The following is a 12,006-nucleotide window of genomic DNA, read 5'->3' as shown; positions in this document are numbered from 1 at the left end:
CCGACTGTTTCCGACTGTTTCTGGCCGTGTCCGACTGTTTCCAGCCGTTTCCGGCCGTGTCTGGCTGTGTCCGGCCGTTTCCGGCTGTTTCCGGCCGTTTCCGGCTGTGTCCGGCTGTTTCCGGCTGTGTCCAGCCGTGTCCGGTTGTGTCCGGCCATGTCCGACCGTGTCTGGCTGTGTCCGACTGTTTCCGGCTGTGTCCGGCTGTGTCCGGTTGTGTCTGGCCATGTCCGATTGTGTCCGACTGTGTCCAGTTGTGTCCGGCCGTGTCCGGCTGTTTCCGACTGTGTCCGGCCGTGTCCGGTTGTGTCCGGCCGTGTCCGGTTTTGTCCGACTGTGTCCAGCTGTATCCGGCTGTTTCCGACTGTTTCCGGCCGTGTCCGACTGTTTCCAGCCGTTTCCGGCCGTGTCTGGCTGTGTCCGGCCGTTTCCGGCCGTTTCCGGCTGTTTCCGGCTGTGTCCGGCTGTTTCCGGCTGTGTCCAGCCGTGTCCGGTTGTGTCCGGCCATGTCCAACCGTGTCTGGCTGTGTCCGACTGTTTCCGGCTGTGTCCGGCTGTGTCCGGTTGTGTCTGGCCATGTCCGATTGTGTCCGACTGTGTCCAGTTGTGTCCGGCCGTGTCCGGCTGTTTCCGACTGTGTCCGGCCGTGTCCGGTTGTGTCCGGCCGTGTCCGGTTTTGTCCGACTGTGTCCAGCTGTGTCTGGCCGTGTCCGACTGTGTCCGGCTGTTTCCGACCGTGTCCGACTGTGTCCGACCGTGTCCGATTGTTTCCGGCCGTTTCCGGCTGTTTCCGGCCGTGTCCGGCTGTATCCGGCTGTTTCCGACTGTTTCCGGCCGTGTCCGACTGTTTCCGGCCGTTTCCGGCTGTTTCCGGCCGTGTCCGACTGTTTCCGACTGTTTCCGACTGTTTCTGGCCGTGTCCGACTGTTTCCAGCCGTTTCCGGCCGTGTCTGGCTGTGTCCGGCCGTTTCCGGCTGTTTCCGGCCGTTTCCGGCTGTTTCCGGCTGTGTCCGGCTGTATCCGGCTGTTTCCGACTGTTTCCGGCTGTTTCCGGCCGTTTCCGGCCGTGTCCGGCTGTTTCCGACTGTTTCCGGCCGTGTCCGGCTGTATCCGGCTGTTTCCGACTGTTTCCGGCCGTTTCCGGCCGTGTCCGGCTCTGTCCAGCTGTGTCCGATTGTTTCCGACCGTGTCCGACTGTATCCGGCTGTTTCCGACTGTTTCCGGTCGTTTCCGGCTGTGTCCGGCTCTGTCCAGCTGTTTCCGGCCGTGTCCGGCTGTGTCCGGCTGTATCCGGCTGTTTCCGACTGTTTCCGGCCGTGTCGCCCCCAGGTGCTGCTGGACCTGCCCGGGGTCTCCATCCCGGTGTCCCTCCCCCCCCGGCTGCTGCAGGGGCGGCTGCGCGTCCTGCAGGCCGTGAGACTGGGGGCACTGGGGGGCACTGGGAGGGACTGGGAAGGACTGAGGGGGACTGGGAGGGACTGGGAGGGCTGGGAGGGGACTGGGAGGGACTGGGAGGGGACTGGGAGGGACTGGGAGGGACTGGGAGGGACTGGGAGGGACTGGGAGGGGATGGGATTGAGATGGACTGGGAGGGACTGGGGAGGACTGGGGAGGGAACTGGGGGAACTGGGAGAACTGGGAGGGGACTGGGAGGGGACTGGGAGAACTGGAGGGGATTGGGAGGGACTGGGAGGGAACTGGGAGGGAGCTGGGATGGGATTGAGAGGGACTGGGAGGGACTGGGGGAACTAGAGGGGGATTGGGAGGGACTGGGAGGGAACTGGGAGGGTACTGGGGGAACTGGGAGGGACTGGGAGGGACTGTAGGGATACTGGGGAGCACTGGGAGGGACTGGGGGGGACTGGGAGGGACTGGGAGGGGACTGGGGGAACTGGGAGGGAACTGGGGGGCACTGGGAGGGAACTGCAATGGGATTGAGAGGGACTGGGAGGGACTGGGGGAACTGGGAGGGACTGTAGGGATACTGGGGAGCACTGGGAGGGACTGGGAGGGACTGGGAGGGAACTGGGGGGGACTGGGGAGATACTGGGATGGACTGGGAGGGAACTGGGAGAGAACTGGGAGGGACTGGGGGGCGACTGGGAGGGGACTGGGGAACTGGGAGGGAACTGGGGGGGACTGGGGAGATACTGGGATGGACTGGGAGGGAACTGGGAGGGACTGGAGGGATACTGGGGAGCACTGGGAGGGACTGGGGGGCACTGGGAAGGGCGTGGGCAGGGTAGAAGGACTTCCAGTGGTTGATACTGGTGTCTACTGGTCTGTACTGGTTTGTAGTGGTTTGTACTGGTTTATATGGATTTATATTGGTTTATATTGGTTCATACTGGTTTATACTGGTCTGTACTGGTTTATACTGGTCTGTACTGGTTTATATGGGTTTATATTGATTTATATTGGTTTATATTGGTTCATACTGGTTTATACTGGTCTGTACTGGTTTATACTGGTCTGTACCGGTTTATATGGGTTTATATTGATTTATATTGGTTTATATTGGTTCATACTGGTTTATACTGGTCTGTACTGGTTTATACTGGTCTGTACTGGTTTATGTGGGTTATACTGGTCTGTACTAGTTTATGTGGGTTTGTATTGATGTGTATTGGTTTATATTGGTTCGTACTGGTTTATACTGGTCTGTACTGGTTTGTGGCAGCCGCAGGACCTGGAGCTGCAATGGGAACCCCTGGAGGGGCCGTGGGACCCCCCCAGTGACACGGTGAGACCCCCCCGGGACCCCCCAAATCCCCCCAAAATCCCCAAAAATCCCCCAAATTCCCCAAAAACCCCCTGGGACTCCCAAAACCCCCCAGGACCCCCCAAAAATCCCAAAATTCCCCCCAAAACCCCCCCGGGGCCCCCCAAAATCCCCCCCAATTTCCCCTCCCCCATCCTGAATCCCCCCTGGGACCCCTCAAATCTTCCCCAAATCCCCCCAAAATCCCCCAAATCCCCCCCAAAATCCCCAAATCCCCCCAAACCCCCCTGGGACCCCCAAATCCCCCCCAAAATCACTGAATCCCCCCCAAAAAAACACCTTGGACACCCCCAAATCCCCCCAAAATTCCCCCAATTTCCCCTCCCCCAACCCCAAAACCCCCCCAGGACCCCCCAAATCCCCTCTAAAATTCCCAAAATTCCCCCCAAAAATCCCAAAATTCCCCCCAAACCCCCCTGGGAGCCCCCAAACCTTCCCCAAATCCCCCCAAATCCCCCCAAAATCCCCCAAATCCCCTCTAAATTCCCCAAATTCCCCCAAAAATCCCAAAATTCCCCCCAAAAACCCCCCTGGGACCCCCAAATCCCCCCCAAAATCACTGAATCCCCCCCAAAAAAACACCTTGGACCCCCCCAAATCCCCCCAAAATCCCCTCAAATCGCCCCAAGACCCCCCCGGGACCCCCAAATCTTCTCCCCAAATCCCCCCAAAATCTCCTCTAAAATTCCCCAAATCCCCCCAAAAATCCCAAAATCCCCCCCAAAACCCCCCTGGGACCCCCAAATTCCCCCCAAAATCACTGAATCCCCCCCAAAAAAACACCTTGGACACCCCCAAATCCCCCCAAAATTCCCCCAATTTCCCCTCCCCCAACCCCAAAACCCCCCCAGGACCCCCCAAATCCCCTCTAAAATTCCCAAAATTCCCCCCAAAAATCCCAAAATTCCCCCCAAACCCCCCTGGGACCCTCAAATCTGCCCCAAATCCCCCCAAAATCCCCCAAATCCCCCCCAAAATCTCCTCTAAAATTCCCCAAATCCCCCCAAAAATCCCAAAATCCCCCCCAAAACCCCCCTGGGACCCCCAAATCCCCCCCAAAATCACTGAATCCCCCCCAAAATCCCCCCAAAACCCCCCCGGGACCCCCAAATCTTCTCCCCAAATCCCCCCAAAATCCCCTCTAAAATTCCCCAAATCCCCCCAAAATTCCCCAAATCCCCCCAAAACCCCCCTGGGACCCCCAAATCGCCCCCCAGGGCCCCCCCCCGGCCGAGGAGCCCCCAGACCCCGGCTACGAACCCGACTGGGCCGTGCTGAGCCCCCCCCGCGCCCCCCCGGAGCCCGGTACCGAACTGGGGGGGGGTTGGGGGGATTTTGGGGGGATTTGGGGGGGATTTGGTGAATTTTGGAGGGATTTGAGGGGATTTGGGGGGATTTTGGGGGGATTTGGGGGGGTTTGGGGGGGATTTTGGGGGATTTTGGGGGAATTTTGGAGGGATATTGGGGGGATTTGGGGGGGATTGGAGGGGATTTTGGGGGATTTGGGGTTTTGGGAGGGATTTGAGGGGATTTTGGAGGGATTTTGGGAGGGATTTTGGGAATTTGGGGGCATTTGGGAGGGATTTTGGGGGGATTTGGTGTTTTGGGGGGATTTTGGGAGGGATTTTGGGGGATTTGGGGGGGGATTTTGGGGGGATTTGAGGGGATTTTGGGGGGATCTGGGGGGATTTGGGGGGATTTGAGGGGATTTTGGGAATTTGGGGTGGATTTGGGGGGATTTGGGAGGATTTTTGGGGGATTTTGGGAGGGATTTTGGGGGGGTTTGTGGGAATTTGGGGGGGATTTGGGGATTTTGGAGGGATTTGAGGGGATTTTGGGGGGATTTGGGGGGATTTGAGGGGATTTTGGGGGGATTTGGGGGGATTTGAGGGGATTTGGGGGGGATTTGGGGGGATTTGAGGGGATTTGGGGGGGATTTGGGGGGATTTGAGGGGATTTGGGGGGAATTTTGGGGATTTGGGGGGGTTTGGGGGGATTTTGGGGGATTTTGGGGGAATTTTGGAGGGATATTGGGGGGATTTGGGGGGGATTGGAGGGGATTTTGGGGGATTTGGGGTTTTGGGAGGGATTTGAGGGGATTTTGGAGGGATTTTGGGAGGGATTTTGGGAATTTGGGGGGGTTTTGGGAGATTTGGGGGCATTTGGGAGGGATTTTGGGGGCATTTTGGGGGATTTGGGTGGATTTTGGGGTGGATTTGGGGGGGTTTGGGGGGATTTGGGGGGGATTTTGGGGGGATTTTGGGAGGGATTTTGGGGGATTTTGGGGGGGTTTGTGGGAATTTGGGGGGGATTTGGGGGTTTTGGGGGGATTTGGGGGGGATTTTGGGGATTTTGGGGGGATTTTGGGAGGGATTTTGGGGGATTTTGGGGGGGTTTGTGGGAATTTGGGGGGGATTTGGGGATTTGGGGATTTTGGGGGGATCTGGGGGGATTTGGGGGGGTTTGGGGGATTTGGGAGGGATTTGGGGGGGGATTTTGGGGGAATTTTGGGGGCATTTGGGAGGGATTTTGGGGGGATTTGGGAGGGATTTTGGGAGGGATTTTGGCAATTTGGGGGGGATTTTGGGGGGATTTGGGAGGATTTGGGGGGGATTTTGGGGTTTCTGTGCCGTTCAGGGCGGGATTTTGAGGTCATTTTGGGATTTTTTGGCGTTCCTGTGCAGTTCAGGGAGGGATTTTGGGCTCATTTTGGGCCGATTTTTGCCCTCATTTTGGGCTCATTTCCGGCCTCATTTTGGGCTCATTTTGGGCTCATTTTGGGCCATTTTGGGCTCATTTCGGGGCTCATTTTGGGCTCATTTCGGGCCGATTTTTGCCCTCATTTTCGGCCATTTCCAGCCTCATTTCGGGCTCATTTTGAGGCCAATTCCAGCCTCATTTCGGGCTCATTTTGGCCTCATTTCGGGCCGATTTTTGGCCTCGTTTTGGGCCAATTCCAGCCTCATTTCGGGCTCATCTTGGGCTCATTTTAGCCTCATTTTCGGGCCGATTTTTGGCCTCATTTCGGGCTCATTTCGGGCCGATTTTGGCCTCATTTTGGGCCATTTCCAGCCTCATTTCGGGCTCATTTCGGGCCGATTTTTGCCCTCATTTTGGGCCAATTCCGGCCTCATTTCGGGCTCATTTTGGGCCAATTCCGGCCTCATTTCGGGCTCATTTTGGCCTCATTTTGGGCCAATTTTTCCCCTCATTTTGGACCAATTCCGGCCTCATTTTGGCCTCATTTTGGCCTCATTTTGGGCCGATTTTTGGCCTCGTTTTGGGCCAATTCCGGCCTCATTTCGGGTTTATTTTGGGCTCATTTCGGGCCGATTTTTGCCCTCATTTCGGGCTCATTTTGCCCTCATTTCGGGCCACTTCCAGCCTCATTTCGGGCTCATTTTGAGCTCATTTTGGGCCACTTCCAGCCTCATTTTGGGCTCATTTTGGGCTCATTTCGGGCCGATTTTTCCCCTCTTTTTGGGCTCATTTTGGGCTCATTTCGGGCCGATTTTTGCCCTCATTTTGGGCTCATTTTGGCCTCATTTGGGGCTCATTTCGGGCTCATTTTGGCCTCATTTTGGCCTCATTTCGGGCTCATTTCCAGCTCATTTCGGGGCCGTTCCTGCCCCTTTTTTTTGGGCTTCACTCGCCCCCCCCTCTCCCCCCTTTAGGTTGGGCCGGGGGCTTCCGGCTGCCCCTGGGGGAGCTGCGGGGGCTCCGCCGGGGCCCCCCCGCTCTGCGCCGCCCCTTCCTGGTGCTGCTGCCGCGGGGGGGGGCCCTGCCCGCCCCCCCTGCACCTCCCCCGGGGGGCGCTGCGCCGCCTCCTGCGCCTCTTGGGGTCCCGCCTGCGCCCGTGAGTGCGGCCCCAAAACCCGCGGGGACCCCCCCCTCAAAATTCGACGGGACGTCCCCCCCTAAAATTGTCGGGATCCCCCGGAAATCCCCCCTAAAATGACCCAAAATCGCCCCAAAAAGTCGCCTAAAATGACCCAGAATCCCCCAAAAAACTCCCCTAAAATAGCCCAAAATCCCCCCTAAAATGACCCAAAATCGCCCCAAAAACTCCCCTAAAATGACCCAATATCACTCCTAAAACTCCCCTAAAATAGCCCAAAATCGCCCCAAAAACTCCCCTAAAATGACCCAATATCACTCCTAAAACTCCCCTAAAATGACCCAAAATCGCCCCAAAAATTCGCCTAAAATGACCCAAAATCGCCCCAAAAATTCGCCTAAAATGACCCAAAGTCCCCCCAAAAATTCGCCTAAAATGACCCAAAATCCCCCAAAAAACTCCCCTAAAATAGCCCAAAATCCCCCCTAAAATGACCCAAAATCGCCCCAAAAACTCCCCTAAAATGACCCAATATCACTCCTAAAACTCCCCTAAAATGACCCAAAATCGCCCCAAAAAGTCGCCTAAAATGACCCAAAATCCCCCAAAAAACTCCCCTAAAATGACCCAATATCACTCCTAAAACTCCCCTAAAATGACCCAAAATCCCCCCAAAAATTCGCCTAAAATGACCCAAAAACTCCCCTAAAATGACCCAAAATCCCCCTAAAATGACCCAAAATCGCCCCAAAAACTCGCCTAAAATGACCCAAAATCCCCCAAAAACTCCCCTAAAATGACCCAATATCACTCCTAAAACTCCCCTAAAATGACCCAGAATCCCCCCTAAAATGACCCAAAATCGCCCCAAAAACTCGCCTAAAATGACCCAAAATCCCCCAAAAACTCCCCTAAAATGACCCAAAATCGCCCCAAAAACTCGCCTAAAATGACCCAATATCACTCCTAAAACTCCCCTAAAATAACCCAAAATCCCCCCTAAAATGACCCAAAATTCCCCCAAAAACTCCCCTAAAATGACCCAAAATTCCCCCAAAAACTCCCCTAAAATGACCCAATATCACTCCTAAAACTCCCCTAAAATGACCCAAAATCCCACCTAAAATGACCCAAAATCGCCCCAAAAACTCCCCTAAGATGACCCAAAATTCCCCCAAAAATTCCCCTAAAATGACCCAATATCACTCCTAAAACTCCCCTAAAATGACCCAAAATTCCCCCAAAAACTCCCCTAAAATGACCCAAAATTCCCCCAAAAACTCCCCTAAAATGACCCAATATCACTCCTAAAACTCCCCTAAAATGACCCAAAATCCCACCTAAAATGACCCAAAATCGCCCCAAAAACTCCCCTAAGATGACCCAAAATTCCCCCAAAAATTCCCCTAAAATGACCCAATATCACTCCTAAAACTCCCCTAAAATGGCCCAAAATCCCCCAAAAACTCGCCTAAAATGACCCAATATCACTCCTAAAACTCCTCTAAAATGACCCAAAACCCTCCCAAAAATGACCCAAAATCCCCCCTAAAACTCCCCCAAATCCCCCCTAAACTCGCCTAAAATGACTCAATATCACTCCTGAAACTCCCCTAAAATGACCCAAAAACTCCTCTAAAACGACCCAAAATTCCCCCAAAAACTCCCCTAAAATGACCCAAAGTTCCCCCAAAAACTCGCCTAAAATGATCCAATATCACTCCTAAAACTCCCCTAAAATGACCCAAAATCGCCCCAAAAAGTCGCCTAAAATGGCCCAAAATCGCCCCAAAAACTCGCCTAAAATGATCCAAAATCCCCCAAAAATTGGCCTAAAATGATCCAATATTACTCCTAAAACTCCCCTAAAATGACCCAAAATCCCACCTAAAATGACCCAAAATCGCCCCAAAAATTGGCCTAAAATGACCCAAAATCGCCCCAAAAATTCGCCTAAAATGACCCAAAATCCCCCCTAAAACACCCCAAAAACTCCCCTAAAACGCCCCCAAATCCCCACGAAAACGACCCAAAATCCCCCCTAAAATGACCCAAAATCCCCCCTAAACTCCCCAAAAATGACCCAAAATCCCCCCCCGGGACCCCCCCCCAAAATCCTCAGGACCCCCCCCCATAAAAATCTCCGGGACCCCCCCTAAAATTCTCGGGACCCCCCCAAAATCCCCCTAAAACACCCCAAAAACTCCCCTAAAACGACCCCAAATCCCCCCCAAAACTCCCCTAAAATGACCCAAAATCCCCCCCAGGCGACCCCTCCCCAAAAATCCTCAGGACCCCCCCCCCCCAAAATCCTCGGGGACCTCCCCAAAATCCCCCCTAAAACACCCCAAATCCGCCCCTCCCCCCCCATCCGAGACCCCTCCCCAAATCCGCCCCTCCCCCCCCCAGGAGCCCCCAGGACCCCTCCCCAAATCCGCCCCTCCCCCCAGGAGCCCCCAGGACCCCTCCCCAAATCCGCCCCTCCCCCCCAATCCGAGACCCCTCCCCAAATCCGCCCCTCCCCCCCCCAGGAGCCCCCAGGACCCCTCCCCAAATCCGCCCCTCCCCCCAGGAGCCCCCAGGACCCCTCCCCAAATCCGCCCCTCCCCCCCCAGGAGTCCCCGGGACCCCTCCCCAAATCCGCCCCTCCCCCCCCAGGAGTCCCCGGGACCCCTCCCCAAATCCGCCCCTCCCCCCCCAGGAGCCCCCAGGACCCCTCCCCAAATCCGCCCCTCCCCCCCATCCGAGACCCCTCCCCATATCCGCCCCTCCCCCCCCCAGGAGCCCCCAGGACCCCTCCCCAAATCCGCCCCTCCCCCCCCAGGAGCCCCCAGGACCCCTCCCCAAATCCGCCCCTCCCCCCCCCCAATCCGAGACCCCTCCCCAAATCCGCCCCTCCCCCCCCCAGGAGCCCCCAGGACCCCTCCCCAAATCCGCCCCTCCCCCCCCCAGGAGCCCCCAGGACCCCTCCCCAAATCCGCCCCTCCCCCCCCCAGGAGCCCCCAGGACCCCTCCCCAAATCCGCCCCTCCCCCCAGGAGCCCCCAGGACCCCTCCCCAAATCCGCCCCTCCCCCCCCCAGGAGCCCCCAGGACCCCCGGCTGTTGCTTTTGGCGACCCCCGAGGACCCCCCCGAGCCCCCTCCCCCACCCGGGCTCGTCACCGTGAGCGACCCCCGGATTTGGGGGGAGGGGGGGGGGGGGGGTCCCGGGGGGGGGTTGGGTCACTCTGGGGGGGTCCCGGGGGTCACTTTTGGGGGGTCCCTGGGGGGTCCCGGGGGGGTTTGGGGGGTCCCTGAGGGGGGGTTGGGTCCCTTTTGGGGGGGTCCCGGGGGGTCCCAGGGGGGGTTTGGGTCCATTTTGGGGGGTCCCGGGGGGTTTGGGGGGTCCTGGGGGGGGTCGGGTCACTTTGGGGGGGTCCCAGGGGGGGTTGGGTCCCTTTTGGGGGGTCCCGGGGGGGTTTGGGGGGTCCCTGAGGGGGGGCTGGGTCCCTTTTGGGGGGGTCCCGGAGGGTCCCAGGGGGGGTTTGGGTCCCTTTTGGGGGGGTTTGGGGGGTCCCAGGGGGGGTTGGGTCACTTTTGGGGGGTCCCTGTGGGGGTTTGGGTTGGGGGGGTCATTTTTGGGGGGTCCCTGGGGGGGTTGGGTCCCTTTTGGGGGGTCCCGGGGGGGTTTTGGGTTGGGGGAGGGTCCCAGGGGGGTCCCATGGGGGGTCCCGGGGGGGGGTTGGGTCCCTTTTGGGGGGTCCCTGGGGGGTTTGGGTCCCTTTGTGGGGTCCCGGGGGGGGTCGGGTCACTTTGGGGGGGTCCCGGGGGATCCCAGGGGGGGTTTGGGTCCCTTTTGGGGGGTCCCGGGGGGGTTTGGGGGGTCCTGGGGGGGTTCGGGTCCCTTTTGGGGGGTCCCTGTGGGGTTGGGTCCCTTTTGGGGGGTCCCGGGGGGGGGTCGGGTCCCCTTTGGGGGATCCCTGGGGGGGTTCGGGTCCCTTTTGGGGGGTCCCTGTGGGGTTGGGTCCCTTTTGGGGGGTCCCGGGGGGGGGTCGGGTCCCCTTTGGGGGATCCCTGGGGGGGTCGGGTCCCTTTTGGGGGGTCCCGGGGGGGGGTCGGGTCACTTTTGGGGGGGTCCCGGGGGGGGGTCGGGTCACTTTTGGGGGGGTCCCGGGGGGGTTGGGTCACTTTTGGGGGGTCCCTGTGGGGTTTTGGGTGGGGGGGGGGGTCATTTTTGGGGGGTCCCTGTGGGGTTTTGGGTGGGGGGGGGTGTCATTTTTGGGGGGTCCCTGTGGGGTTAGGTCCCTTTTGGGGGGGGGTCCCTGACCCCCCCCGTTGCCCCTCCCCCCCCCAGCGGCTCCTGCAGGGTCCCTACGCCGCCACCGTGGGGGGGCTCAGCCGCCTTTTGGGGGGGCCCCGCGGGACCCCCGGGCGGGGGGAGCCGGACCCCGAGCCCGAACCCCCCTTCGAGGTCATCGCCTGCGTGAGTGAGGGGTCCTGGGGGGGCTTGGGGGGGTTTTGGGGGGATTTTGGGGGGTTTTGGGGGGGTTTTGGGGGGGGTTGAGGGGTTTGGGGGAGTTTGGGGAGGATTTGGGGGGGAGTTTGGGGGGGTTTTGGGGGGATTTGGGGGATTTTGGGGGGGTTTTGGGGGTGTTTGGGAGGATTTGGGGGATTTTGGGGGGGGTTTGGGGGGATTTGGGGGGGGTTGAGGGGTTTGGGGGAGTTTGGGGAGGATTTGGGGGGGAGTTTGGGGGGGTTTTGGGGGGATTTGGGGGATTTTGGGGGGGTTTTGGGGGGTTTTGGGGGGGGTTGAGGGGTTTGGGGGAGTTTGGGGAGGATTTGGGGGGGAGTTTGGGGGGGTTTTGGGGGGATTTGGGGGATTTTGGGGGGGTTTTGGGGGGGTTTGGGGGGGGTTGAGGGGTTTGGGGGAGTTTGGGGAGGATTTGGGGGGGATTTGGGGAGTTTGGGGGGGTTTATGGGGATTTTGGGGGGGTTTTGGGGGGATTTGGGGGGATTTTGGGGGGATTTGGGGGGATTTGGGGGGGGTTGTGGGGGTTTGGGGGTGTTTGGGGGATTTTGGGGGGGTTTTGGGTGGGTTTGGGGGAGTTTTGGGGGCATTTGGGGAGGGGTTGGGGGGGTTTGGGGGGGGAAATTGGGGAGATTTGGGGGGACCAGGGGGGTTTGGGGGGAAATTGGGGAGATTTTGGGGGGGTTTGGGGGATTTTGGCGGGGCTTGGGGGGGATCTGGGAGGGTTTTGGGGGGATTTTGGGGGGGTTTTGGGGGGGTTTGGGTGGATTTGGGGGATGTTGGGGGGGTTTTGGGGGGTTTTGGGGGGGTGTTGAGGGGTTTGGGGGAGTTTGGGGAGGATTTGGGGGGGGTTGGGGGGGGTTTTGGGGGGATTTGGGG

The 12,006-nt window shown here is 58.7% G+C and overlaps 1 protein-coding gene across 1 annotated transcript in view; it reads left to right on the top strand.

Annotated features, from left to right (window-relative positions):
* The first annotated feature begins 576 nt into the window (after positions 1-576).
* LOC138100983 (TBC1 domain family member 17-like) overlaps positions 577-12,006 on the top strand; it is a 49,506-nt gene continuing 38,076 nt past the window's right edge. The window contains 7 exon segments of the mRNA XM_068998829.1: positions 577-1,413; positions 2,681-2,743; positions 4,000-4,087; positions 6,457-6,554; positions 6,556-6,638; positions 9,702-9,783; positions 10,954-11,082. Of these exon segments, the coding sequence (XP_068854930.1) occupies positions 577-1,413; positions 2,681-2,743; positions 4,000-4,087; positions 6,457-6,554; positions 6,556-6,638; positions 9,702-9,783; positions 10,954-11,082 (1,380 nt within the window).

This window comes from Aphelocoma coerulescens, unplaced genomic scaffold (assembly GCF_041296385.1).
Source record: "Aphelocoma coerulescens isolate FSJ_1873_10779 unplaced genomic scaffold, UR_Acoe_1.0 HiC_scaffold_180, whole genome shotgun sequence".
In the NCBI taxonomy this organism is placed as follows: domain Eukaryota; kingdom Metazoa; phylum Chordata; class Aves; order Passeriformes; family Corvidae; genus Aphelocoma; species Aphelocoma coerulescens.
The sequence above is the reverse complement of the archived record's forward strand: the minus strand, read 5'-3'. Positions and strand labels throughout refer to the sequence as shown.